At 45.9% G+C, this 24,345-nt stretch overlaps 1 protein-coding gene across 3 annotated transcripts in view; it reads left to right on the top strand.

Moving 5' to 3' along the window:
• Positions 1-24,345, top strand: part of Pkn (serine/threonine-protein kinase N) — a 181,385-nt gene that overhangs the window by 76,431 nt on the left and 80,609 nt on the right. For 2 of the 3 annotated variants that reach the window (XM_055062035.1, XM_055062036.1), the window contains 4 exons: positions 4,426-4,446; positions 4,563-4,697; positions 12,811-12,938; positions 22,825-23,033. In XM_055062035.1, the coding sequence (XP_054918010.1) occupies positions 4,426-4,446; positions 4,563-4,697; positions 12,811-12,938; positions 22,825-23,033 (493 nt within the window). The remainder of the gene's footprint in view (positions 1-4,425; positions 4,447-4,562; positions 4,698-12,810; positions 12,939-22,824; positions 23,034-24,345) is intronic. The other variant, XM_050193885.2, reaches the window with a different exon arrangement.

The following is a 24,345-nucleotide window of genomic DNA, read 5'->3' as shown; positions in this document are numbered from 1 at the left end:
CCGGAGGAGGTTTTTGCTGGTACAGTGAAACCTCGTTTAACCGTAGTTGGCCGGAGCTCGGAAAAAGTAAGTACTAAACGGTAGTACTGCTTAACCGAAATAACATGAGTTCGCCCACTTACCTATCAAAAACGGAAGAGAGAGTGTGATGAAAGGGGAAAAAACAAGCAGTAGTTACTTACTTCGCGCGACAAATGTTATTTTCGTTTGATGCCGCGGCAGCCTAGCAGCGACGAAAGCGGCCTCGAACTTACTGAAGCTGCGGGCCAGCTTTTATACCAGCCCCCTCTTCTCGGCAAACACTTGCATTGCAGATTCCTCGTTAGTGTTGCATATTCTCCGTGCGCGGGTGCGGTAGCGTTTCAGAAGTTGCGGAGCACCTTTTCCTTGCGGGGTGCTGTTCTCGTCGCGACGATTTCATTTGTGAGGCTGACGTAACGCGCAGCTTCTGCCACTTTCAGGCCTGAATCGCCCGTACTGTCGGTTTCCGTGTCAGCCTTATCACTGTTGCTTGGCGACACTTCGGCAAAACAGAGGCAACGATGGCGAAAAGTCAAACGTCGCAGCCGACATCTCTTCGTGGTCGCAGCAACGCTGCCAAGCAACTTCTCCACATTCCAAATGCCACACACCGTAGTCAACAGTAGACCCATGTTGCGTGCTAGTGCCGACTTCTTCGTGTCACGTTCGACGGCACAAACGATGTCTAATTTTTCTTCTATGCTGAGCACCCGGCGTCTTTTTTATCTGAGTTTTGGCATGACGCGAGTCCTCGCTTACACGATGCCACAACGCTCTCTGGGAAGATGCCGAAATGACGTTGATGTTAATGTGGCTTCTCGCGCAAACGCACAGGGCGCTTGGAGGCCGTTGTTCAGATCTCTGAGGCTTGTTCTGCCGGGCTACCCGATGGACACGAAGCACCGCCGTGTTTGCGTGCCGAAAAGTAGAACAACTACATGTTAACCAATATGTACGCAGTAAGCTGCTAGGGTTTATACGGATAGAAAACACGTCATGTTCAATGGCTGCTGATTCAGAGGTTTGACTTTACTTTTCAAACGAAACTACTGTTTAAGGGGGTATGGTTTAACAAGGTTTTACTGTACGAGATTAGGAAACTGAGTGCGCACTCGAAGATGAGTGAGCGAGTATTGCCACGAAGCTGCTGCTGTGGGTGGCTGCTGTTTTCAATTGCATGCGACTCCGAATGTTGGTACTGAGAGATTCTGTTTTCCGGGAACGTATAGACGGGTATTAAAAAAATAATAAGAGAAAGCACAAATGTATTACGTCATATTTTGTGTTTTATATCTCAAATGTTGGTGCCAGGAAATTGTACATAACTGGATCATATCAGTGAGGTTCTACTGTGTTTTAATGCATTGACAATGAGCAGTTTGGCTGATATGGTAAATTGTGGCGTAGAAAAGCCCGCATTGTAAGAAAACTCTGGTCATGTAAACTGCCGATTCTAACCTGTGATCACATGTGCTAGCTAACCCCAGTGGGCTGTGTTCTTGACAACAAAGGAAATGACCGTGCAAGAGTGCACTTGCATAAAGCAGGCATATATTGCACTTTGTATGGAGCAATGCCAGCTAGCCTAAAGGCAAGAATTAGTTCCTCAAATTGTTGATGCCTTGGTATTCTACAGTTGCCGACCGATTTTCCGGACCTCGCGTGGATGGAAAAATAGTCCGTAAAATTGAACAGTAAAAAAATTAATTCAGCCCCCCCCCCCCCTCCCCAAACTATGTATTAGACTTAGAGAGGCTTTAAAGAATCTTTAATGATTCCCTGGCTTATAGGTAATGAGACTTGCTTTGACTTGTGCGTGTGACGTCGTCTCCGCATACAGTCAACGAGATTGTCACCGTGTTGGCGATCTCCGTTGGTGAAGATCACAATGAAGTTCAGAGAAATGAGCCGCATTCCTTCGCACCACTTGGCTCTCGCCAAGGCGCAGGAGGTTGAGCCGAGCACAGAAATGCGAAGCCACACACACACACACAAAGGTGCGACATCATCTCGGAGACACACTTGCTCTGTGGACATAACACAGGCAGAATGGCGACTGAAACTTGATTTAAAAATTTTTAAAGATAATTATAAACATCACTGCCCAAGCACTCCATACAGATCGTTAACCAGCAAAGCTGAAATGTTCGGCCCCAGTGTTTATCACTGGGTTAATCCCGACTGTTCATTAAACGACGGCTTGGTAGACTGCCGGATCCTCGGTACACGGTTGCTAATTGCACTATTACAGTACGAAAGGCAAAGGCATACGTGTGGCATAGGAAGCATACTGCATTCTTTTAATAGACAACCCAAATGTACTGCCATTTCCTAATGCAGGTGGCTCAAAGTAAGTTTCATGACTTGTTCTCCTGGTATCGTGGCATCGTACTCTGGTGTTGCCCACCCATTTGATTTCGTTTCGGTTCCCCATTGCCGTCTTATGACGACAAAGCTCTTCCCAGGCTGCTTGCACTCCACTGGCTTGAAGCACGTCGGTGTCTCGTGTAGCAGCTATTCTCACCGAGTAGGCACGTCAAAACTTCCTGCCAGAATGCTCTACCCAAAGAAGCTGCTCACCTAGGCCGGATTCGAGGAGTGTGAACGTGAGCTTGCCAAAGCAATAAAGTAGACGATGCGCGTTTTGGACTGCTCGGGTCCCACCAGATCAGGGCAGGTTGGCATGTCTCGTGCTACAGCAATTTGGGCGACGCTTTGCTTTACATAGAAATCAGCTACATTTGAGTCTGCTGGATTTTTTCGTGACTTTCGGATCGTACGTTTCCCCAGTTACTATGTTTTTTCCTGCATTTCCCAGAACATATAAACGAAGTTGTACTGTGACTCGCAAAATTTTCACACTTTTTTGAATGAAAATAGGTTGTCCTCGAGTGCAAATTCACGCTAATCTCCCTTGAAAATAATACTAGAATATTTTAAGGGACATTATTATGCATTATATAGCAAACACCCAGGCACAAGGGAATGAGACCTGAAGTAAAATGTTACTTCTAACATCGGATGTGTCGGCAACTGTTTTACATGCACTATGTTTTTATTTTACTGCACCCATTGCTGAAAAAAGTCTTAGCTTGTTGCTGGCATTGACATGGCTTCCTAGCTGTGTGCTTGCAGTTTACACAGCAGGCAAAAGCAGCAGCTATGCACTGAGCAGTTATGTTTTGCCAGTCAGTAGGCAAAATGGTGGATGATGTTTTGCTGCATATGTCAGTAGGTGGCACTTGATGTTTGGATATCCCGGTATGAATGTGGCTCATGCAGACGTTTTTACAATCACATAAAATCTGGTTTAACTAGCTTTTACTGTATACTTGTTAAGTAGTTAAGCAGAATTGTACCCACAGGCATATTTTTCATGGCTGTGTAAGGATGGTCGTATGGTCAGTGAAGCATATGTTCTAATTTTTCGTCACTGAGCATTTTTACATTTTTGGTGAAATTTTGTCAGAACTACTCCACTTATCCAGTGTGCCACATGGTGCTGTGTGAATTGGTAATCTTGATTTTGACAGCATTGACGTTTGTTCATCATCATCAGCAATCTCGAAGGTATAGTAAAAGCAGCGGAAGAATTCTATACTGACCTGTTCAGTACCCAAAGCAGCCACGATACTTCTATTCGAAGTAGTAATGAACAGGTTACAGAGGCTCCTTCTATAACTGGCTGTGAAGTTTGAAGTGCCTTGCAAGACATGAAACGGGGAAAAGCTGCAGGAGAAGATGGAATACTAGTCGATTTAATCAAAGATGGAGGAGACATAATGCTTGAAAAACCTGCTTGAACATAATGCTTGAAAAAGTTTACCATTATCGTTAAAAAGAAAGGTGTAAATCAATGCATTCTACCAGTGCTGACATATGGGGCAGAAACTTGAAGGCAAAGAAGCTCGAAAACAAGTTCAGGATTGTGCAAAGAGTGATGGAATGAAGAATGTTAGGCATAACGTTAAGAGACAGAAAGAGTGGTTTGGATCAGAGAGCAAACGGATATAGACGATATTCTAATTGACATCAAGAGAAAAAAGTGGAGCTGGGTAGGTCATGTAACGCGTCAGTTAAATAACCGTTGGACCATTAGGGTTACAGAATGGATACCAATAGAAGGGAAACGTAGTAGAGGATGGCAGAAGACTAGGTGGTGCGATGAAATTAGGAAATTCGCGGGCGCTAGTTGGATTCGGTTGGTGCAGGACAGGTGTAATTGGAGATTGCAGGTAGAGGCCTCCATCCTGCAGTGGACATAAAACAGGCTGCTGTTGATGATGATGACGATGTTGACTGTTTTTTCCACTTCTCAGTAGTGAATGGTGCATTGCTACTCTTGTGTTTTTGGGCAATGTGCAACACTAATGTTGAACAAGGTCTCACTACTTTTGTCTGCAGATATGTTGAAGCGTTTCTTCCGTAAGCATATCTGTTGTGGCTTTCTTTCTTATCTTTTCCTCATGATGCAAAGAGTGCTAGATGCACACATTTAATAATCAATTTCTAATGACAACAAAATGCCTGCTGTCTTACAGGAAAGAACTTTCTCCGGCCAACACAAATGAACATCAATGTGGCCACTTGGGGTCGCTTGATGAAGCGAGCTATGCCTCCTGGCTGCTCTGACCAGGTGACAACAGTCAGCCCTCCTGATGCACTTCTCTCTACAGGTTAGAGTTTCGTTATATGCAAGTTTGGTTAATGCAGCCATTCGATGCAACTAGGATGCTAATTTTGAGGGGTTTTTGTCTTCCTCTTTTTTTGATGCAAGTTTGCTTGCCCCGCATGATCGGTTGTTAGTGGTGAGGGGTGTTGTGATAGACGGGATTTGTAGTGGTGGGATAATTAAACATAGCAGTGAAAGCTATACAGTAAAAGCTTGTTAATTCGAACCGCAAGGGGAAGCCGCTTCAGTTCGAATTAACGAAAGTTCGAACTAACGAAAGTGAAGAACAACAGTACACTGCGATTTGGAAGCAGTAGAGCATGTCAGAAATTAGGGCCATCAGAAAGTGATGGCGTGTGCTGCGGGCACACACCATCTTGAAGTCGCAGCTCTGGGTCCGACTGTGCCACACCACCGATGTCCACCGAAACGAATGTTACCCGAGGCTTAACATCATCATAAAGAATCGCGACGGCCGGTACATCCTAAGCTGAAAACAGACGTGCACCACCGATGAAGACTGCCGAGACAAAGATGCTGAACATGTGAAGGTGGCGAAGGCCCCGATTCGTCGGTTCTTGATTGCAAGCGCAGCTGTGCCGCACTTGATTCGCTGTGTTTTGGTGCTTGCCGCACCATCTGCCGCGCAACATTAGCAGCTACACAAGATTTGCAAAGCCTCCGAGATTCGCGACAGGCAAGAAGTCTCGGAGGTCACGCAGAACGGAGAGAAGGTAGCCGCCGCTTGCCTTCTGGACGATCCCACGCCGGTTAGATTTTTCACAATTTTGCCTTCTCTCGCCATTCTCTCCGTTCCGGAGGCGATGCAGCCTTGTGTGTAGGCAGTAGGCACGCGTTTCTCTGGCTGTGTGCCAGGCGCCAAGCCGCCGGCACGGTGGCGCATAGTTCGAATTATCCATGGTGGAACCTTCTTGCGTTCGAATTAACGGGCTTTTTTATACATAGACTTCTGTGGAGCTTGTCCGGACCAAATCGTACAGTTTGAATTACCCATAAATTCGAATCATTTAAGTTCGAATTAACGAGCTTTCACTGTACTTCATTTCACACTTAGCAGGTAAAGTTGGAGGAGCTGCCCAAGTAGCGCAGTCATAGGAGTCTCACTTTGCGCATTTTGCAGTGCAGTTGTAATGAACAAAAGCTATTTGTAGAAAGTATCAAAGATCAAGAACTGCAGCTTGTAGTTGTAAGGTTGTGTCGGATCACTTTTGTGCTTCCAGTATGCAACATACAGTCGAACCTTGATTATGCGACTTTCTCGGGACCACGAAAAAGCGTGGTAAAATGCGGCCGTCGTAAAATCCAAACATAAATTTTGCCAAAAAAAATACTACTTATTTCGCGCGACGGATTTACGAGAAACTTCAATGTAAACTACTAACATATTCTGCAGGGCTTGGAAACCCAAATTACCAAAAAAGTAAATGCGATAAGAAATAATGCTGGAGTACAGGTACCAATGATGCTTTATTCAAAAAAACCTTTATGGCACTCCACTGCCCACTGTCACAATTCCCGCCAGCCGACAAGAACGCCGCAGATCGCAATGTTGTCGTCGGCCTCCACGTACTCGGCGAAATCATCGTCGGCGAAGCCTGCATCGGCCTCGAGCGGCATCAAGGTTGTTACATCCCCAGCAGAGGAGGCAGTCTTTCGCTTAAAGCCACAGTGCTTGAACGTGACACTACGTTCCACGTACTGGCAATAAAATGCATGGCGTCGAGAACAGTGATCCTTTTTTCCGACTTGCTGCGGTCCATAGCCACCAGCCAACGCTGCACTAACTGCTTCCGGTACCCTTGCTTGACGCACCTAATGATGCCGCCATCCAGCAGCTGCAGCCGGCTTGTGCAGTTGGGCGGAAAAGAAACAACCTTTATGTTCCTCAGGCTGGATGTATCGGGTGGGTGGCACGATGAATTGTCCATGAAAAGCAATATTTTCTTCTCCTTAGCACCTGTTTTGTTATCCAGCAGCTGCAAAAAATTGCTGAAGAGTGAAGACGTTGTCCGCGCCTTTTTGTTGAAGTTGTAGCTGCACGGCAGCGTCTTCAAGTTCTTAAGGGGGGACGTGGGTCCTAAAAATGTTTTTCTTATTTTTGGGTGAATCTTTAATAAACTCCGCTGTCTGGGGTAATTTTTCATGCTGATTTCAGATCTGTAATTAGATTTTTGATAGCTGTAGCAGTTCAAAAAATATTGAGGTCTGAAGTCAAATTAATTTCAAACTTGTTACGGGGCTTTTTGATGATTCCGTCTTGCTAAACCAAAAACTAAATGCATGACACCATTGCTAAAGACCTACTGTTGGGGGTGATGCTATTTTTATTCATTTGGAAGCATTTTGCAGACAAGAAAACAATCTTGCATTTATTATGAACATTTTTTTTTTCTAATTAGCAGCAATTACTATACCTGAATGTAATTTTCATGATGATGCAAGAGTAATAAAAATAGCATCACCCCCCAGATCATTTCAATACGAATAAAATGATACCACCCTTGTCAATTTTGGCCAAAAACAACCCAGAAAAAACACCCGTAAGGCGGAGTACAGTGTGCAAAAACATCGAACTGAAATAAATGCATTTGAAATTTCAAACCAATGTAGCTTTTGCTGAAGTGAATCTACAGCAATACAAATGGCACCATTTTGAAGCTCTATGTTTTGAAAGAATGGCCATACTAAATGTGTGACTGCACACTCTCAAAATAATAGCACACTGGCCACTGAACTAGCACAAGAAATCTTATTAGGCACCATGCTCTACAAAGAGCATGGTGCCTGGGTTTCAAACCGAAGTGTAGAACTCTGTGTGGGCATGAATATAGTTCCAGTGTTGTACATGCAGGCTGCCTGATTGATAGCAGTCTCCATTACAATCAGTGAGGCATTTTTTCATTTGGTAGAATTGACCACGTTACTGAATGAAGGCTCTGAGTGTAAGTAGCCTTCCAAGTCATCTTCACCTGACAGTGGCTGTGGAACTTACGATTAGAGAGCCAGTGATAGATATGCAGCTGCTAGGTGCTTTCCAGAATTTTACTTTTGTATGATGCCTCGATCACTTCTGCAGCCAGGTGTGTGCCAGCCCAAGAGGCCTAATGAACAGAGCTCATGATGAGGTTCTCTTTATGAAGGGGTGGTATGATAGATATTGTTACGAGCTATCGTGACAATATGATAATAGAGTGAACGCGCAATGGTGCTTGGCTGCGAGTCCGAAGTGCCGATGTGCGAAATGCCTAGCCGCAGATCACAAGGAGCCGACGCGCGATGTGTTTAGTCGCGCATTTCAAGGTGCCGACGCACGAAATGCCTAGTCACAGGCTCGAGGAGTCGACCCTCGATGCGCTTATTCGCGCAGTCCTACGTGCCGACGCGCCAAATTCCTAGCCGCGGGCTCGAGGAGTCGACACTCGATGCGCTTATTCGCGCTGTCGGAGGCGCTGATGCACAAAATGATTAGGTGACGGTCTGAGAAGTCCGTGCGCGATGTGCATGATCGCCGAGTCAGAGACTCCCTATGCGCGAAATGTTAAACCGCGTTTCTGAGGATTGCGTGCGCGATACAAATGTGTCACGAATTCGAAACACCGACTGCTGAAAGGCTTAGCCGCATGTCCGAGGATTCCGCGCGCGAATCTTGGTCGCGAAGTCCGCGTCGCCGATGCTCAGAATGCTTAGCCGCAAGTCTGAAGCGTCCACAAGCGTAGGGATCGGCCATGCTACTGCGATGTTCGCGTAGCGCCCGTTTTGACACGTCGAGATTACGACGGGTGGAGACGTCAAACTCGCGAGGTGCAAAGAGCCGAGCAGACGACGCCAGTGCCGGACCAATGGCGAACCGCGCTGGAGTCACGTGGCGGGCGCGGCCAATCGCAGACTCCGGCACGACCCTCAATCATTTGCTTTTTGTGCGCTTGTTTCTGTATGGAGGAGATCGCTGAAGTGGCAGATTTAAATAGGGAGAAATGCGCTTTCCAACGAGACCGAGATGGTGGCGCTCGGTCGCGCCGTTCCGGAGATATTGTTGCGTGAAAAATGCTGTTCTTTCTTGATTTCCGCGAGATTTTTCGACACCTTGGCTGACAAAACGAATTTTTTAGAGCACTTCTTAGTGGTTTACAGTGATGATATTTGGGTATCAGATAGAAAAAGGGTTATAGAAACTGAAAATGTTATTTTCAATAATTCTAATTTTTAGCCATTTTTCGCGATGTAAAACCCGCGTCCCCCCTTAAAGCACCGTGGCTTTGCAAACTTTCCAACAACGAACACGGGCATCCACTCGTTCACCGTCGAAATGTCCACGGAAGTGCTTTCTCCGCTGGAGTGCCCAATGCTCTCATTTACAGTCGAACCTGTTTATAACGAACTTGATAGTTCTGTGAAAAGTGGTCGTTATATCAGTAGTTCGTTATGTATGGACTCGCCCTTAAAAACACTCTAAAATTGCTCGCTTTTGAAGCTGGTGTCAGCATTTACAATTCGGCAGTATTTTGGTCCGAAAACCAGACTTTCAGTGTCTTCTGTTTCCGGTGCGTTCCTGCGCCTAGTTGCGAATTTCCGTTAGAAACGTCCATCTAAAGAATGAAATGCAGCATCATATAGCTCTTTCAAAACTGTGCCCGGTTCTGATCACCTGTCATTTCGAATCTGCAAGTGCAGCTGGCATTTTTTATTCAAGAGCATGTGATATACAGTCGAACCCGGCTATATCGAACTCGCCAAAAAACGCCTATCAGTTCGATATAGAGCATAATTCGATATAAGCCTGCTAAATAATTGGATGTCATAAAAGCACATACCATTTATAAAATCACTTTATTGATGAAACTAGCTTAGTTTCGCACGAAATAGTCCTGCATTTTCTTCTGCTTGGGCAATTTCGCTGCGTGCGAGGCACGCACTTTTCCACTTTGTTTAAGGAGTCGGAGCAGCTGAGGCCGCAACATTCCGCATTCGCGCAGAAGCACCGGACTAGTGCGAGCGCACCAATCACTTCGGAGGATGTGGGCCAAAGACGGTCGTTGCTTTCCTCGTTGCGCCCATTTTCACTTGTGCTCGGCGCGATGTCAGCAATGTAGTCTTCGTTTCCGGGCTCTCCCGTGGTCGCGACACCATCATTTGCGCTCACAAACTCGTCCACCGTTGATTCGTCAACAGCTTCCGGAAATTCTGACAGCTCGCTCCAAACTTCGGCAACAACGGCAACGGCTTCGTCGCATTAATCAGAATTTACAGTCATCACCGAGCACGCGGAAGTCTGTACGGCTGAAGCTATTTTGGATGAACCACTCGTACACGGCCGTGCGTACGCGTCGGGCGCCACGGGCGTAACTACGGGCACCGGGTCGCGAGTTAGGCCGCTTTAGCCCTAATTTCCCCCTTCAAGATCGTGCCGAGAGTGCACCTCGGAATCTTGTACGTTGCGGGGACATCCGACTTGTCACCGCGTTCGACCCGATTTATGATTTCGAGCTTCACGACGAAAGGCGAATTCTGCCGCTTCATCACGGCAACACTGCGGGAGAAGGCGCACACAATGAATCAGATAAGCAGCGAGACAACTCGCACTTTCGCTGCTTTCGCCATCTTGCACGACGAGGGCACAAGAGCCTCTGATTGGCTGTCTGAGCAAGCGCTGCAGGCGGGCGGGCCAGGATCATTTTTTGTAGGGGGGTGTCGGCGGCTCCGAGATAGCGCGGTCACGTAGGGAGAGCGGTTGGATGGAGCCGCGCCGCCGGGTTTCCCCGTCACTGCGAGGGAAAGCCAACTTCCGGGGCACTTTCCGCCGCTTGACGTTCGATATATCGGGAGTCGCTACTAGTTTTGTTCGATGTAAGCGTAATTTTTGCTATATATACTCATTGTAACTATACTGTGTCCAGAAATTGTTCGATATATGGAATAATTCGATGTAAACGGCTTCGATATAGTCGGGTTCGACTGTACCTTAATACTGGTGGGACATGACCGTATTCTGCACAAGAGAGTAAAGCATTCTAGTTGGCTGGAAACGTAAACTTCGGAAACTACTGCAGTGTGCCGTCATTCTGCGAAGGTCTCTGACACTGTGGTTTTGGCATTACGACTGCGCATCAGCCTTGCAAGAGCCATAAAGTTACGTTGTCTGTGTCGCTTCGGGCGAGTAAAATGCAATGAACGATAGGTAGAACGCCACCATGAACCGTGGACCGTTATCAGCAATCACCAAATGTGTAAATGAAACACTGCCGAACCGTGATCTCCTGATTACAGCATAGTAACTGCCAACCCTTTGCAACATTGTGTGGTGGCAGTGCGCCGACTTGGGTCACGGGAATATCGACAGGAACGCTTAAGCAGCTGTTGCTCCTGTGGTGGAAGGATGTAGATGGTTGCTCCAACTTTTTGGAATAGACGTAATGCGCATCATGCTGCAAAAGCGAGAGTGCTGCCGCCATGACATCCGATACTGCACCGGCACACATGCCAGTTCACACCCCGCGCCATGCTGTTTACGCTGTATGCCTCCTCCTCCCTGGAGGCGGGCTTAAAAGCGAGTGACCTTTGTGACTTTTGGAATGTAAATGTGGCAGTTGCTTGCTCATCTTGAAGGCTGTATCATTGTCGTGGTTTAGACTGGAGTGGGACACCTGCTGCCGTGCATCCAGTTCGGTCGTGCTTTGGTACTTCGTGTGCGCCCCCCTTACTGTGACCAAGTTCAAAGTGTTCGTTGGAACAGTATGGTGATTTAAAGAATGTTTATGTCTGGAAGCAGTTTCAATAGGCATGGTTGGGAAAACGTAAATGTACTGAATTGTCAGGTTGGTGCCAGGTGCCAGGCCAGATTGGTGCGCATCACCTTTTCTATCCGCTGTCTGCGTTCCTTGTTTTAGAGGTAATCTGCTCCATGTGCAAAGACTGAGCGAGCTGAGATGGCGTGGCATCGTGCACTTTCTCACGCTTTCTGTTCTGGAGGTTGCGTAAGCCTAGTTTCAGAGGCACGTTGAAGGTGAGAGGCAGACAAAGCGTTTGCTCAACAACAAAAAAAAAATGTATATGTTTTCGTCATTCAAATTAGCTTTTTTGATTTCCCAATAATTCGGAAAATTTTTTGGCCCCTTCTGCTTAAGAAAAATTCATCGGTGACTGTACTTACTTGTATAAAAGATCAAAATTCAATTTAAAAAATTTTGATATAATGAAGCGAATTGCCAATTTTACCGACTTTGTTATGTGGAAGTTTAAATGCATCCAGAAAATTTTGAGGCCACTTCTGCATCAGAAAAATCCACCGATGACTAGTTATGTGCATAAATGACAAATTTCAATGTACCAACATTTTGATACAACAAAGCAAATTGCCGACTTTACCGACTTCATTATAATGAAGTTTAAATGTATATCGGATATAACATCGAGCAGTTGATGCACCGTCAACTTTTGTATGTGTTCTATAGTGAAATAAACCGCTTACTACAATGCTTCCATGTTGCGTTATCAGTTATAACAATTAAGTCTGGCTATGGGTGTGTGTGCCAAAAGAAAAAAAAATGCAAGATCCTTGTAAAAAAAATTAAAAGCTGCCCCAACCACCTTTGTGCCGCGCACATCAGAGGATATGCCTTCATTGCATCGCCTTACACATTCCCGACCTTGCATGTCCCTCTCCTGTCTTCCTTTCACCCCTTCAATACCCGAGAGAGCCGCACGAGGGTAGCGATGTGTAGGGCAGTGCAACGAAAGCATGCCATACAGGGTGTGCGGCACAAAGGCAATTGGGCTGTTGTTGTGGCCAGCATTCTTTTTTTTCTTTTCGGTGCAGACAACCAGTAGCCAGATGTAATTATTATAGCCAATAATGTGGCATGGGAACATTGTAGTAAGCGGGTTATTTTACCATAGAACACACACAAAAGTTGGAGCTGCTCATTGTTACATCCAATTATTGTTGAAGTCAGTAATGCTATAAGTAGGTTCCACTGTTCTTCTAAAATATCAAATATTCGCACAAGCCTAATTGTATGTGGTTTGAGCGGTATGCAGTTTTATCTTATTATTGTCTGCAAGTTTATTTTATTGCCTTTATTCTTGACTTGCAATTGTAGCTCCGGTTCCCACACCTCCTGACTTGGACAGTCTAGTGGTCACCAAGCTCAACTTTGAAGACAGCAACGAAACTGACACGTTGAGTCCATTGTCACCACTTCAGACATCACTTGAAGTAGATGTTCAGGTAATCCTTATTTTATCACATCAGTATACGCCCATTGCGCTGCCTGTAGGGATGCCGCTGAAGGCCACCTCACAGTACATTTCTGAATTGGGGACAGAAAAAGCAGCATGGCTCTCCTGCCTCCCACCAAGTGTGGCAGACGTAAGGGGCTCTAATTTTACAATCATTTGTGTGAAACAGGGATGGAAGTGCTGCGCCAATTGTGCCATCCTGCACCAAACCATTGAGCTGCGCCAACCTACACCAAAACACTGATTTTGAATGAAGTTGCCAAATTTAGCAGGGTGTGCTTGTTCAGTGGCAACCACACAGCTAATAGTCATGATTTGGCTAGCGTTTAGCTCTACAATCCAAGCCTAAGCAATCCGTTTCAGCGTCTGTTACTTCGGAGTGTGGGTAGAGTGTACTAGAAGGGGGGCATGGGTTCAGCGGATGCCTTGGAAAGCACCGAGGATGATGCAGAAAATGCTGAAATTGCGGCGGCGCTGCCGTCTCCTTATCCTGAAGCTACGGCTGTTTTGGCAGCGCTCATTGGATGAGGCGAGATCACAGGCTGAGTAGTTGTCGTCTGCTCGACACACCACCATTGTTGCGTCGTTTCCATCATTTCCATAGCTCTTTCTCCATTTTATTGACTACAGGTTGGTAGGGAATAAAATCACTATTTCCACCGCCGAGTATCAAAACTAAAAACAGCAGAGTGAAATGCCTGTGAAAGTTTCATGCAGCTGCGGTAGCGTCTTCGACACAAGCATCCGGCTGGTGCGTGGCGCCACTCATTCAGGTGAAGGCGATGGTAGCGCCACCAACTTTTAAATAACGAAAGCCTTAGCAGGGAGCCCACACTGGACTCTGCACTCACTCTAGTTTGGGTGTGTTTGTTGTCATAATTGTAACTTGGCCACAAGAAAAATGTCAGAAATGACAAACAGACCCACCTAGCGGGGGTGTGTTTGTTGGCATAATTGTTACTTAGGCTGCAAGAAAATGAAAACCCGAAAAGTGTTATGTGTTTGCTATATATATATACCAGATAAATGTGATTTGAACTGGTGCTCATTTCATGGGGCAGTCGGGGAGGAAAGCGGTGCTGAATGAATAAGGTCATGCAGTCTGCTTAGCGTGTAGCTCATCAGTTTCATTATACATCTTAGCACTCTATATTGCGCCGTATTGGTACATCTGTGTCGATTAATGGGCGAACACTGTGCATCTGACGTTCTAAATTTCTTTCGCACGTGCACCACATCTAGTTACCGGGATGGTAGTGCAGCACGCCGACAAATGACCTGCTGGCTTTCATGAAATTTCTTGGTCGCAAATATGCAATGACAATTGCAATCGTCACTCATATTTACACTCAGGGTACACTATTTTCTGCCCGGCCACACCACACAAAATTAAAATCAGGATCTTGCCGCCGCAGAACACAGCCAAGAATGTAAAGTTTCATATTTAGTCAACCTTAGTGGCCTAATTGTGGTCATAATTGAACTGCAAAGCTCCAAAGTTGTGTTCGAGGCAACAATGTTCACGACATGACTTGCACAGATCAAATACAAAAATTGTTATAAATCATTGTTTGGCACCGCACACTGTTTAGTGCATATTCTACACTGGCTTTATGGTGCCTGTGGCAGAACCGCAAATAAGCCCGAATAATTGAGCTTATTCAATATACAGTCGGCTCCGGTTAAGATGAACAGTGGAAGTTGTTTGTTTTGTAATGAAGAAGAAGAGCACAAGAACAAGGCCAGCCAGATCGTCTCTTCCATGCCTGCTGTGCAACCAGTGGGCCAGCCGGATCGCCAGTGCTTGGCATGAGTGTGAGCCGTTCGGGCAACCAGCTGTCCCTGCTCTGCGTCACCTGCCTCCTCGGTTACGAAGAGACGTTACCCTCGGAACTGTTCAGTGCACCCATTACAGTTTGGTTTCCCATAGAGTCAATGCAAAAAAAATCTGCTGCACACTGCAAAATGAACACTGCACACGCGCTAATCGGTTAAGATTAACTTTCACGGCCGGCTGCGCCTTACCCACGCAGCTTTACTCGACCATCCGAGCAGCACTTTAGGGGAAAGAAAGAAAAAAAAAAGAAAAAAGGAAAAGCTTTTCTGCGCCGGCGACCATCTGTGCGACGTGGGGACAGGAGGAGACCTAACCACCTCGGTGTTTCTGCGAAGGTTCCGCTGCTCCTCCGCTCCTCCTCTGCTACCCTTCCTCACTCACTCCTCTGTCTCCTCCCAGCCCGGCTACAAGAATTAGCTGCGCCCTCAAGTTCATTCTCTCCTTTGCCTCCCCATCGATGGATCCTCCCCCTCTGCCCTGCACAGCGCCGATGCGATGAGCCCTTCATACGAGGCATTTTCAGTGCTGTGCTACTCCCCTTCCCCCCCACCGCAGCACCTCCCACAATGATCTCTCCTCTTTGTCGCCGTAGCAGGTTCACGTCGCGCTGGCTTTCTCCAAACTTGCAGACTGCAGGGAGGAAACAGGACGTAGAGAGAGAGAGGGGGAGAGAGAAAGACCAAGCGCAGCCTGGCCAGTAAGCCAGCAAAACTCGGAAAAAAAAAGGTGAAGGGAGAAAACGAGAAGAAGCAGCAGCCAATAGTGTTTCCCAATGGTGATCACATGATAGTGCCGTCATGCCAGTGCTACCAACCTCCGCGCGCTTGCTGACCTCCAACTACGCCAACTACACAGTAGACATATCCCTTCTTCATGGCATGCATGCGCGCCCTGTCCCGCTATCTCCTGCCAGTCCGTACGCCATCACATAGTAGTGTGCGTTGTTTGTTTCAGTGTTTGTTTCAACAGCTCGAAAAAGCCGCTTGAACTTCGTGAGAAGATCGAAGTTTTGACCGAGGTTCACACCGGCCAGTTTTCAAAAACTGAAATTGCGCGCAAGTTCGGCATCGCGAAAAGTACCGTGAGTGGTATTGGGAAAGACGAAGCGTGGATTACCAGTGCTCTGCAGGATGGTGAGTTTGCGCCGAAGTGTAAAAGGATGCGCATAGCTATGCACAAAGACTTACCCAACAGAAATTACCCAAGATGGCGACGTCCAAGAATGTGTAGCGAGTTTTGGAGCGATTCAGTCGGGAAAAATCAAACTTTGGGGCCTAAATTCATCCAAAAAATCAGTCGTGAGAATGCATTTGCTCTATGGGAACCCTGACAGTGCATATATGAAATCTGGAATATCCATCAAGTCTGTATATTACAGTCTGTATAATGTTCCGACCCACAGTATCCACTATGGAGAGCCCAAGGCTCGCCTCTGCGCTAGTCAGCTCAAAATGGCCAGACCTGGTGAGGGGCCCTTTAAAAGGACTCTAAGGAAGCCTGTGGCTTCCAAAGGGTTTTTCCTGTAAATGATGTACCAACTGGCCCGAATTTTCAACTCTCCTAGTGGTTGCCAGGCTCGCCTAAGCATTTCACGGCCCCTTTGAAGTAAGAAAGTGAGAGTGCATGTGAACGTTGCATGCCACTGATGTTCGCAATAAGAAAAAAACTACGTATACAGGATTTACCTTCACAGAAGGGAAATGTCTTTTTATAATGAGCTTTTCATCGTCACCAAAGGTGCAGCGGTGGCGTAGAGGTAGAACACCCGCCTCGCGTGCAAGAGGTCCGTGGTTCGAATCCCGGTGCCGCGCAATCTTCCACCGGAATTAAAAAAAAAAAAAATCCGCGTGTTGATAAAATTGCATAAACAGGCCTGGAGTGTGGCCTGATCCCGGTGACCAGAACCGGTAACGCACTCCCTCACCAAAGCAGGATTGGCCACCCTGGTGCAGTACTTGGCCAAAACCTCCTATATGAACACAACAATCAAACCCCGGCCCTCAGTCCCCAGCAGCTGCGAAGCAACTGACCACGGCGGCGGTCAGACCTGCGACGCTGCAGAGGGTGCTAAGAATCTCTGGCTCCGGACAGGCCGCCATTGGAATATGAACCTGGCAACGTTTAACGCTAGAACGTTATCTAGTGAGGCGAGTCTAGCAGTGCTATTGGAGGAATTAGAGGGCAGTAAATGGGATATAATAGGGCTCAGTGAAGTTAGGAGGCCAAAAGAAGCATATACAGTGCTAAAAAGCGGGCACGTCCTGTGCTACCGAGGCTTAGTGGAGAGACGAGAACTAGGAGTCGGATTCCTGATTAATAAGAACATAGCTGGTAACATACAGGAATTCTATAGCATTAACGAGAGGGTGGCAGGTCTTGTAGTGAAACTTAATAAGAGGTACAAAATGAAGGTTATACAGGTCTATGCCCCTACATCTAGTCATGATGACCAGGAAGTCGAAAGCTTCTATGAAGACGTAGAATCGGCGATGGGTAAAGTCAAAACAAAATACAGTATACTGATGGGCGACTTCAATGCCAAGGTAGGCAAGAAGCAGACTGGAGACAAGGCAGTGGGGGAATATGGCATAGGCACTAGGAATAGCAGGGGAGAGTTATTAGTAGAGCTTGCGGAACAGAATAATATGCGGATAATGAATACCTTCTTCCGCAAGCGAGATAGCCGAAAATGGACGTGGAGGAGCCCGAACGGCGAGACTAGAAATGAAATAGACCTCATACTCTGCGCTAACCCTGGCATCATACAAGATGTGGACGTGCTCCACAAGGTGCGCTGCAGTGACCATAGGATGGTAAGAACTCGAATTAGCCTAGACCTGAGGAGGGAACGGAAGCAACTGGTACATAAGCCGATCAATGAGTTAGCGGTAAGGGGGGAAAATAGAAGAATTCCGGATCAAGCTACAGAACACGTATTCGGCTTTAACTCGGGAAGAGAACCATAGTGTTGGAGATATGAACGACAATCTTATGGGCATCATTAAGGAGTGTTCAATAGAACTCGGTGGTAACTCCGTTAGACAGGATGCCAGTAAGCTAACGCAGGAGACGAAAGATCTGATCAAGAAACGCCAATGTATGAAAGCCTCTAACCCTACAGCTAGAATAGAACTGGCAGAACTTTCGAAGTTAATCAACACGTGTAAGACAGCTGACATGAGGAAGTATAATATGGATAGAATTGAACATGCTCTCAGGAACAGAGGAAGCCTAAAAGCAGTGAAGAAGAAACTAGGTATTGGCAAGAATCAGATGTATGCGTTAAGTGACAAAGCCGGCAACATCATTACTAATATGGATGAGATAGTTCAAGTGGCTGAGGAGTTCTATAGAGATTTATACAGTACCAGTGGCACCCACGACGATCATGGAAGAGAGAATAGTCTAGAGGAATTCGAAATCCCACAGGTAACACCGGAAGAAGTAAAGAAAGCCTTGGGAGCTATGCAAAGGGGGAAGGCAGCTGGGGAGGATCAGGTAACAGCAGATTTGTTGAAGGATGGTGGGCAGATTGTTCTAGAGAAACTGGCCACCCTGTATACGCAATGCCTCAGGACTTCGAGCGTACCGGAATCTTGGAAAAACGCTAACATAATCCTAATCCATAAGAAAGGGGACGCCAAAGACTTGAAAAATTATAGACCGATCAGTTTACTGTCCGTTGCCTACAAAGTATTTACTAAGGTAATTGCAAATAGAATCAGGAACACCTTAGATTTCCGTCAACCAAAGGACCAGGCAGGATTCCGTAAAGGCTATTCAACAATAGACCATATTCACACTATCAATCAGGTGATAGAAGAATGTGCAGAATATAACCAACCTTTATATATAGCTTTCATTGATTACGAGAAAGCGTTTGATTCAGTCGAAACCTCAGCAGTCATGGAGGCATTGCGGAATCAGGGTGTAGACGAGCCGTATGTAAAAATACTGAAAGATATCTATAGCGGCTCCACAGCCACCGTAGTCCTTCATAAAGAAAGCAACAAAATCCCAATAAAGAAAGGCGTCAGGCAGGGAGATACGATCTCTCCGATGCTATTCACAGCGTGTTTACAGGAGGTATTCAGAGACCTGGATTGGGAAGAATTGGGGATAAGAGTTAATGGAGAATACCTTAGTAACTTGCGATTCGCTGATGATATTGCCTTGCTTAGTAACTCAGGGGACCAACTGCAATGCATGCTCACTGACCTGGAGAGGCAAAGCCGAAGGGTGGGTCTAAAAATTAATCTGCAGAAAACTAAAGTAATGTTTAACAGTCTCGGAAGGGAACAGCAGTTTACAATAGGTAGTGAGGCACTGGAAGTGGTAAGGGAATACATCTACTTAGGACAGGTAGTGACTGCAGATCCGGATCATGAGACTGAAATAATCAGAATAAGAATGGGCTGGGGTGCGTTTGGCAGGCATTTTCAGATCATGAACAGCAGGTTGCCATTATCCCTCAAGAGAAAAGTTTATAACAGCTGTGTCTTACCAGTACTCACGTACGGGGCAGAAACCTGGAGGCTTACGAAAAGGGTTCTACTTAAATTGAGGACGACGCAACGAGCTATAGAAAGAAGAATGATAGGTGTAACGTTAAGGGATAAGAAAAGAGCAGATTGGGTGAGGGAACAAACGAGAGTTAATAATATCTTAGTTGAAATCAAGAAAAAGAAATGGGCATGGGCAGGACACGTAATGAGGAGGGAAGATAACCGATGGTCATTAAGAGTTACAGAATGGATTCCAAGGGAAGGAAAGCGTAGTAGAGGGCGGCAGAAAATTAGGTGGGCGGATGAGATTAAGAAGTTTGCAGGGACAACATGGCCACAATTAGTACATGACCGGGGTAGTTGAAGTATGGGAGAGGCCTTTGCCCTGCAGTGGGCATAACCAGGCTGATGATGATGATGATGATTTGCACTTCATTGGCCACAAAGAAGCACACAGGGGCGGTATTCTCAAGCAGTCACTTTGTCAATGCATGCAGCCAATAGTGTCCAGGAACTGTGCACAGATAGCGAGCTTGGCACAGCGCCAGAAACGGTGGTGGCCATATATAGCAACTCGTCTCATTCCGAGTATGCAAAATCTTGTGAAAGTGATTGTAGTCGAGTGCAAAATGAACCCACAGCAATGTTCACAAAAACGTTCATTTTTTACTTGTGGTGGCAATGACATTGCATCTGGCATCTCTGATGGTAGGGTGCTCTCAACACTGCGAATGCCATTTTGGTTTTGTATACCATTATAACGCACGGACAATTTTCTTGCCCATTTTCTTTAAAAAAAAAAAAGGTGCGCAATAGATTCGGGCAAATACACTGACTAGCCCATCTTGCCCAGTCAATGCCAAAGTTTGTGAAGTAGTGGGAAGCTACCATAGGAATATTGAAGTGACCACCAAATGTTTGTTTTCATTGTTTCTAACAAACTGAACGTCCACCCATAGTAGGACCAACGTATTTGCCATTCTCTATTTGGAATTCCTGAACTTTGCTTAATTTAATTGTCTCTTTAGAGCACTTTAAGTATTCAAAACACAATTGCCAACTGATAATTCAATTGCCAACTGATAATTCAAGCTCAGTAGGCATCGTCTAAACAGCAATTCATCTGACACTGGCCTCCTGTGTGCATCAGGAGAGATCTTCCTCAAGGAAAGAGCCATGAGTATTTTGCATAGAGATTTCCTCTTCTACCTTTATTCTAGGTGATGGCTAGCTAACCAAACTAAATATAAGTCAAGCCAAGCCAATTGCATCAAGCATCTTCTGTAGCAGGTGTTGCTTTATAAATGTTATTGGCACTCTGTTGGCTTCAATGATTATGTCACTGGGAGCATGGGAACTGCAAACAGTATTTTATTAGCTTGAAACCCACAAAACATCATGTATAGGGTCCGGTTTCAAATTTTAGGAAGCAAATGAAACTTAAAACAGCGTTTATTGCTTGTTAATGTTTACTTACAACGTTAATTAAGGCAACAAATATTAATCTTGGTTTACGTGACCAACTAAGCTAGACTGTAGTAATCGAAACAGCACTGCCAAGGTGCGATTAAAAGGCATTCAGTGTTTATGGGTATCCAACCAGCAGTTTCACCCGCCACAGTGTCTTAGTGGCTCTGGTGTTACGCTGCTAAGAAGGAGGTCGTGGTATCGGATCCCGGCCATGGTGGTCACGTTTTCGATATGGACGAAATGCAAAAACACCCATGTCCCATGCATTGGGGGCACGTTAAAGATCCCTTGGTGGTCAAAATTAATCCAAAGTCCCCCACTACGGCGTGCCTCATTATCAAATGGTGGTTTTGGCACATAAAACCTTAGAATTCAACTACCAGTTTCGGTTTCAGTGTCGGTCACAGTGCTACAGACACAAGACACAACAATCAAGCAGTATCCAGACAAGCCAAGTACAATTCGTATTCTCAATTGGTTCTTTGTTTCTGCACATGCTGCCAGTTTTGAGCACTAAACACTATTTGTGCTCTCTGTTGTGTATTAGGCCTCAATAATTCATGGAAGCAGCGTGACTGGAGCATCACCAGCTGCCAATCCTATTTGGAGCTGCAGTGAAAGTCAGCTTTCTTGCAGGCATAGTGGCACACAGCAGTGGGATACTATTGCTGAGCAGAAGTGAAAGCAGCAGCTTTTCTGTTTAGCAAGCAATTTCGTTTTTCTGCATCATCAAACAAGATTGAGATGACACCATTGTTGCAGTGTCAGGTTACATTTTCCACATTGAATATCTGCGATGAGATGTGCATGTTTTCATATATTGATATACAATTCTGAGTCCTGCCATACTCAGTGCTGTGATCCATAGTGCTTTCTTAAGCTTTGTTAGATGAATATATTTCACGCGTAGACCGTCGAAAATGAGGGAGTTACGAGAGCGTTCAGAGGGAGGGCGAGGGGAGCTTAGTTGCAAGGAAGGATGGGAGGGAAGCGGATTTGCTTTCTTGCCAGCTTGCAATCGAGGCCAGGAGTGGGCCTCCGCTGCTGCTTCCCTCTGCGTGCTCATGGGTTTTTATCCTTCGTCTGCTGAAATATCGGCACTGTGTTTACCTTCTTCGTCTTGCGTTCTTAATAACATGAGTCACGTCTTATCAAGATGATCAAGTCGTTGCCGCTGATCATAATCGTGTTGGTATGCTCCCTTCTGTTGCGGTGTTGCCGCATTCAAAAGACAAGGAAAATGAGATACTGGGTGTTACCTTCACGTCCTTGTATTTAGGGTCTGTCTTGTCGTACAGAATTGGATATGGAGCACTGTCTCCAACAACCTGTCCATCGGGACGTCTTGGTTTAAATGTGTCGTTGTAACAAAAACAAGCGCAAACAAGACCAGCGAAGCCAACCAAAACAAGCGCGAGAGAGAGCTGACGGGAGCAGACGATAGTTCGAAACAAGCGGTCCGGCTGAACCAGACGTGAGTACGAACAGAGCGGACCGGCGGGTCCACGTGATACCAGTTTCCCACGCATGCGTCACTGTAGGGGCCACTCTTATCGGTCTCCTCCACTCGCGGCTTGCTTGCCGCAGCAGTGAGCCACGAAAAATCTGCCGAGAGCTGATACCTCCCACGGCGTGCATTTTACCGCTAGAGTGGCTGGGGCATTACAGCGCGACGCAGAAACAGCGACCTTGCCATTTGAGAGAGGGTGAAATTTCTGCCACGGGGTTTTCTTCTTATTATTTTTTTATTTATTTTATTTTTTTCCTGCGCGCCATTGAGGGGTTTTATCCGAGCCTTTCCTCTATGGCGGGGTCAGAGCAATGCTGGTCAGAGGCACCGCCACTTGATTTTGCGCCCTGCTGAGAGCATTGTCGGAGCGTGGTATGTTCGAATTAACCGTCGCAAATGCTTGCGTATTCGAATTACCGGCCGTTTTCACCCATTGGAATACGCATAACTTTGACGGGACCATGGTGTCAGTTCGAATTAAGTGTGTTCAAATTAACGAGATTCGACTGTAATTTGTGATGGAGCTTTAACAGATGCGACATCTTTATCACAGTCTGCACTTGGGGAGTTTGACTTCTTACAACAAGAGACGTCGCCAATGGTCGTGGAGCAAAAGGCACAGCCTGCCTCGAACATTGTAACCAGTGGCCATTCACCAAGTCCTGAGCCCATAGTTGAACTGGCTCCTGATGAAGAGGAGGAAGTAAACAAACTTGGCGAGCCACTGCAGCTGACAACTACGACAGTAACTGTTGTTGAAAGGTGAGCTACTGTGTAATGAAGGATTGACTAGAGCCCCCTGCACAGTAAAGGCAGGGTGCCTCTCGCCAAACTAAGCGCAGCTGCGAAGTTAGGCTTAGTAGGTAGCAGATCACCTGGCACAAGAAATCGTAGCCACAAGGATTGCTTTGTTCATGGAGCATCTTTTTGTAAGTGAGAAAGTCTTCAATCTTTTGAAGTGGGGAGTGCGAATGCTTTAATACAGGAGAACCTCAATTTAGTGAAATCAGGGGTATAGCAAGTTTTATCCATTTCCCAAACTCAGTTCTGTAGAGAAAACCTTTCTCCCCACCTTATATAAAGCAAAGTAATTTTTGTCTGCAGTTTTGGTTTATCGAACTTCACATGCATGCACCCCTGGAGCTATTGAGACAAGCAAAATAAACCAGAACACCACCCGATAGTGAATTTGTCATTTGTACATGTCCTTTTACATGCAAATGTTGCCAGTGAACAGCGAAAAACGCTGATAATTGAGCAGAGGTTGGAGTGCACCAGTTTGCCATGTGTAATGCCTGTATGGAAACTGTAATGGGTGCGCCCCATTCGTGCCCTCAGATAGGATCCCAAGTGCGCCAGCAGCCAGTCAAAACACGAAAATGCCAAACCAAAGTAAGTTAACTGAGTGCCTGGACAGTGCCCTAAAGCATGTGCGTTGTCTCAGTATTGTCATGCATGTTACCATTATTGCAAACAAGTACTGTGAACAATGTTAGTTATCTGCACCATTGTAAACAAGTAAAATGAAGGCCTATCATTGGTGGATGATGTTGATGATACACATGTGTGCATGGTGTCGTTTGATGGTGGCCGCTAGCAATAGCTGAGGCCTGTGCGGAAGCCTTGCAGTTGATGCAATCTGCTTCATGCATTGGCACATTTGATCCTGTAAATATTGGTCAGGTTTCTGGCTGGATTCTGCTCATAAAAGCATATTGACATGATGATACTCACTGGGACTGTACCAGGAACCTCTACAGTAATGTAACATTTTTACAGCTGAAACATGGAAACCTCAACCTAAAGAAATTTGAAATATAACAATGTTTTTCGCTGTATGTATGACTGTTACATTGAGGTTTGGCTGTATAAGATTATGAATCAAATCATTAAATTCACAATAATATACAGCAGCTGAACAATGTTGTACTGTACACTGTGCAGTTGGAAAAAATCAAGCACACCACAACTAATTTAGAGAAAAAAATTTCCAACAGCATGTGTAATCACGAGGCTTCTTGATTGAAGTATGAAACGACCCTGCTACAAAAGTTTTCTTTTCTGGTCAAACATA

Source organism: Dermacentor andersoni, chromosome 1 (genome assembly GCF_023375885.2).
Source record: "Dermacentor andersoni chromosome 1, qqDerAnde1_hic_scaffold, whole genome shotgun sequence".
NCBI classification, from domain to species: Eukaryota; Metazoa; Arthropoda; class Arachnida; order Ixodida; family Ixodidae; genus Dermacentor; species Dermacentor andersoni.
The sequence above is the reverse complement of the archived record's forward strand: the minus strand, read 5'-3'. Positions and strand labels throughout refer to the sequence as shown.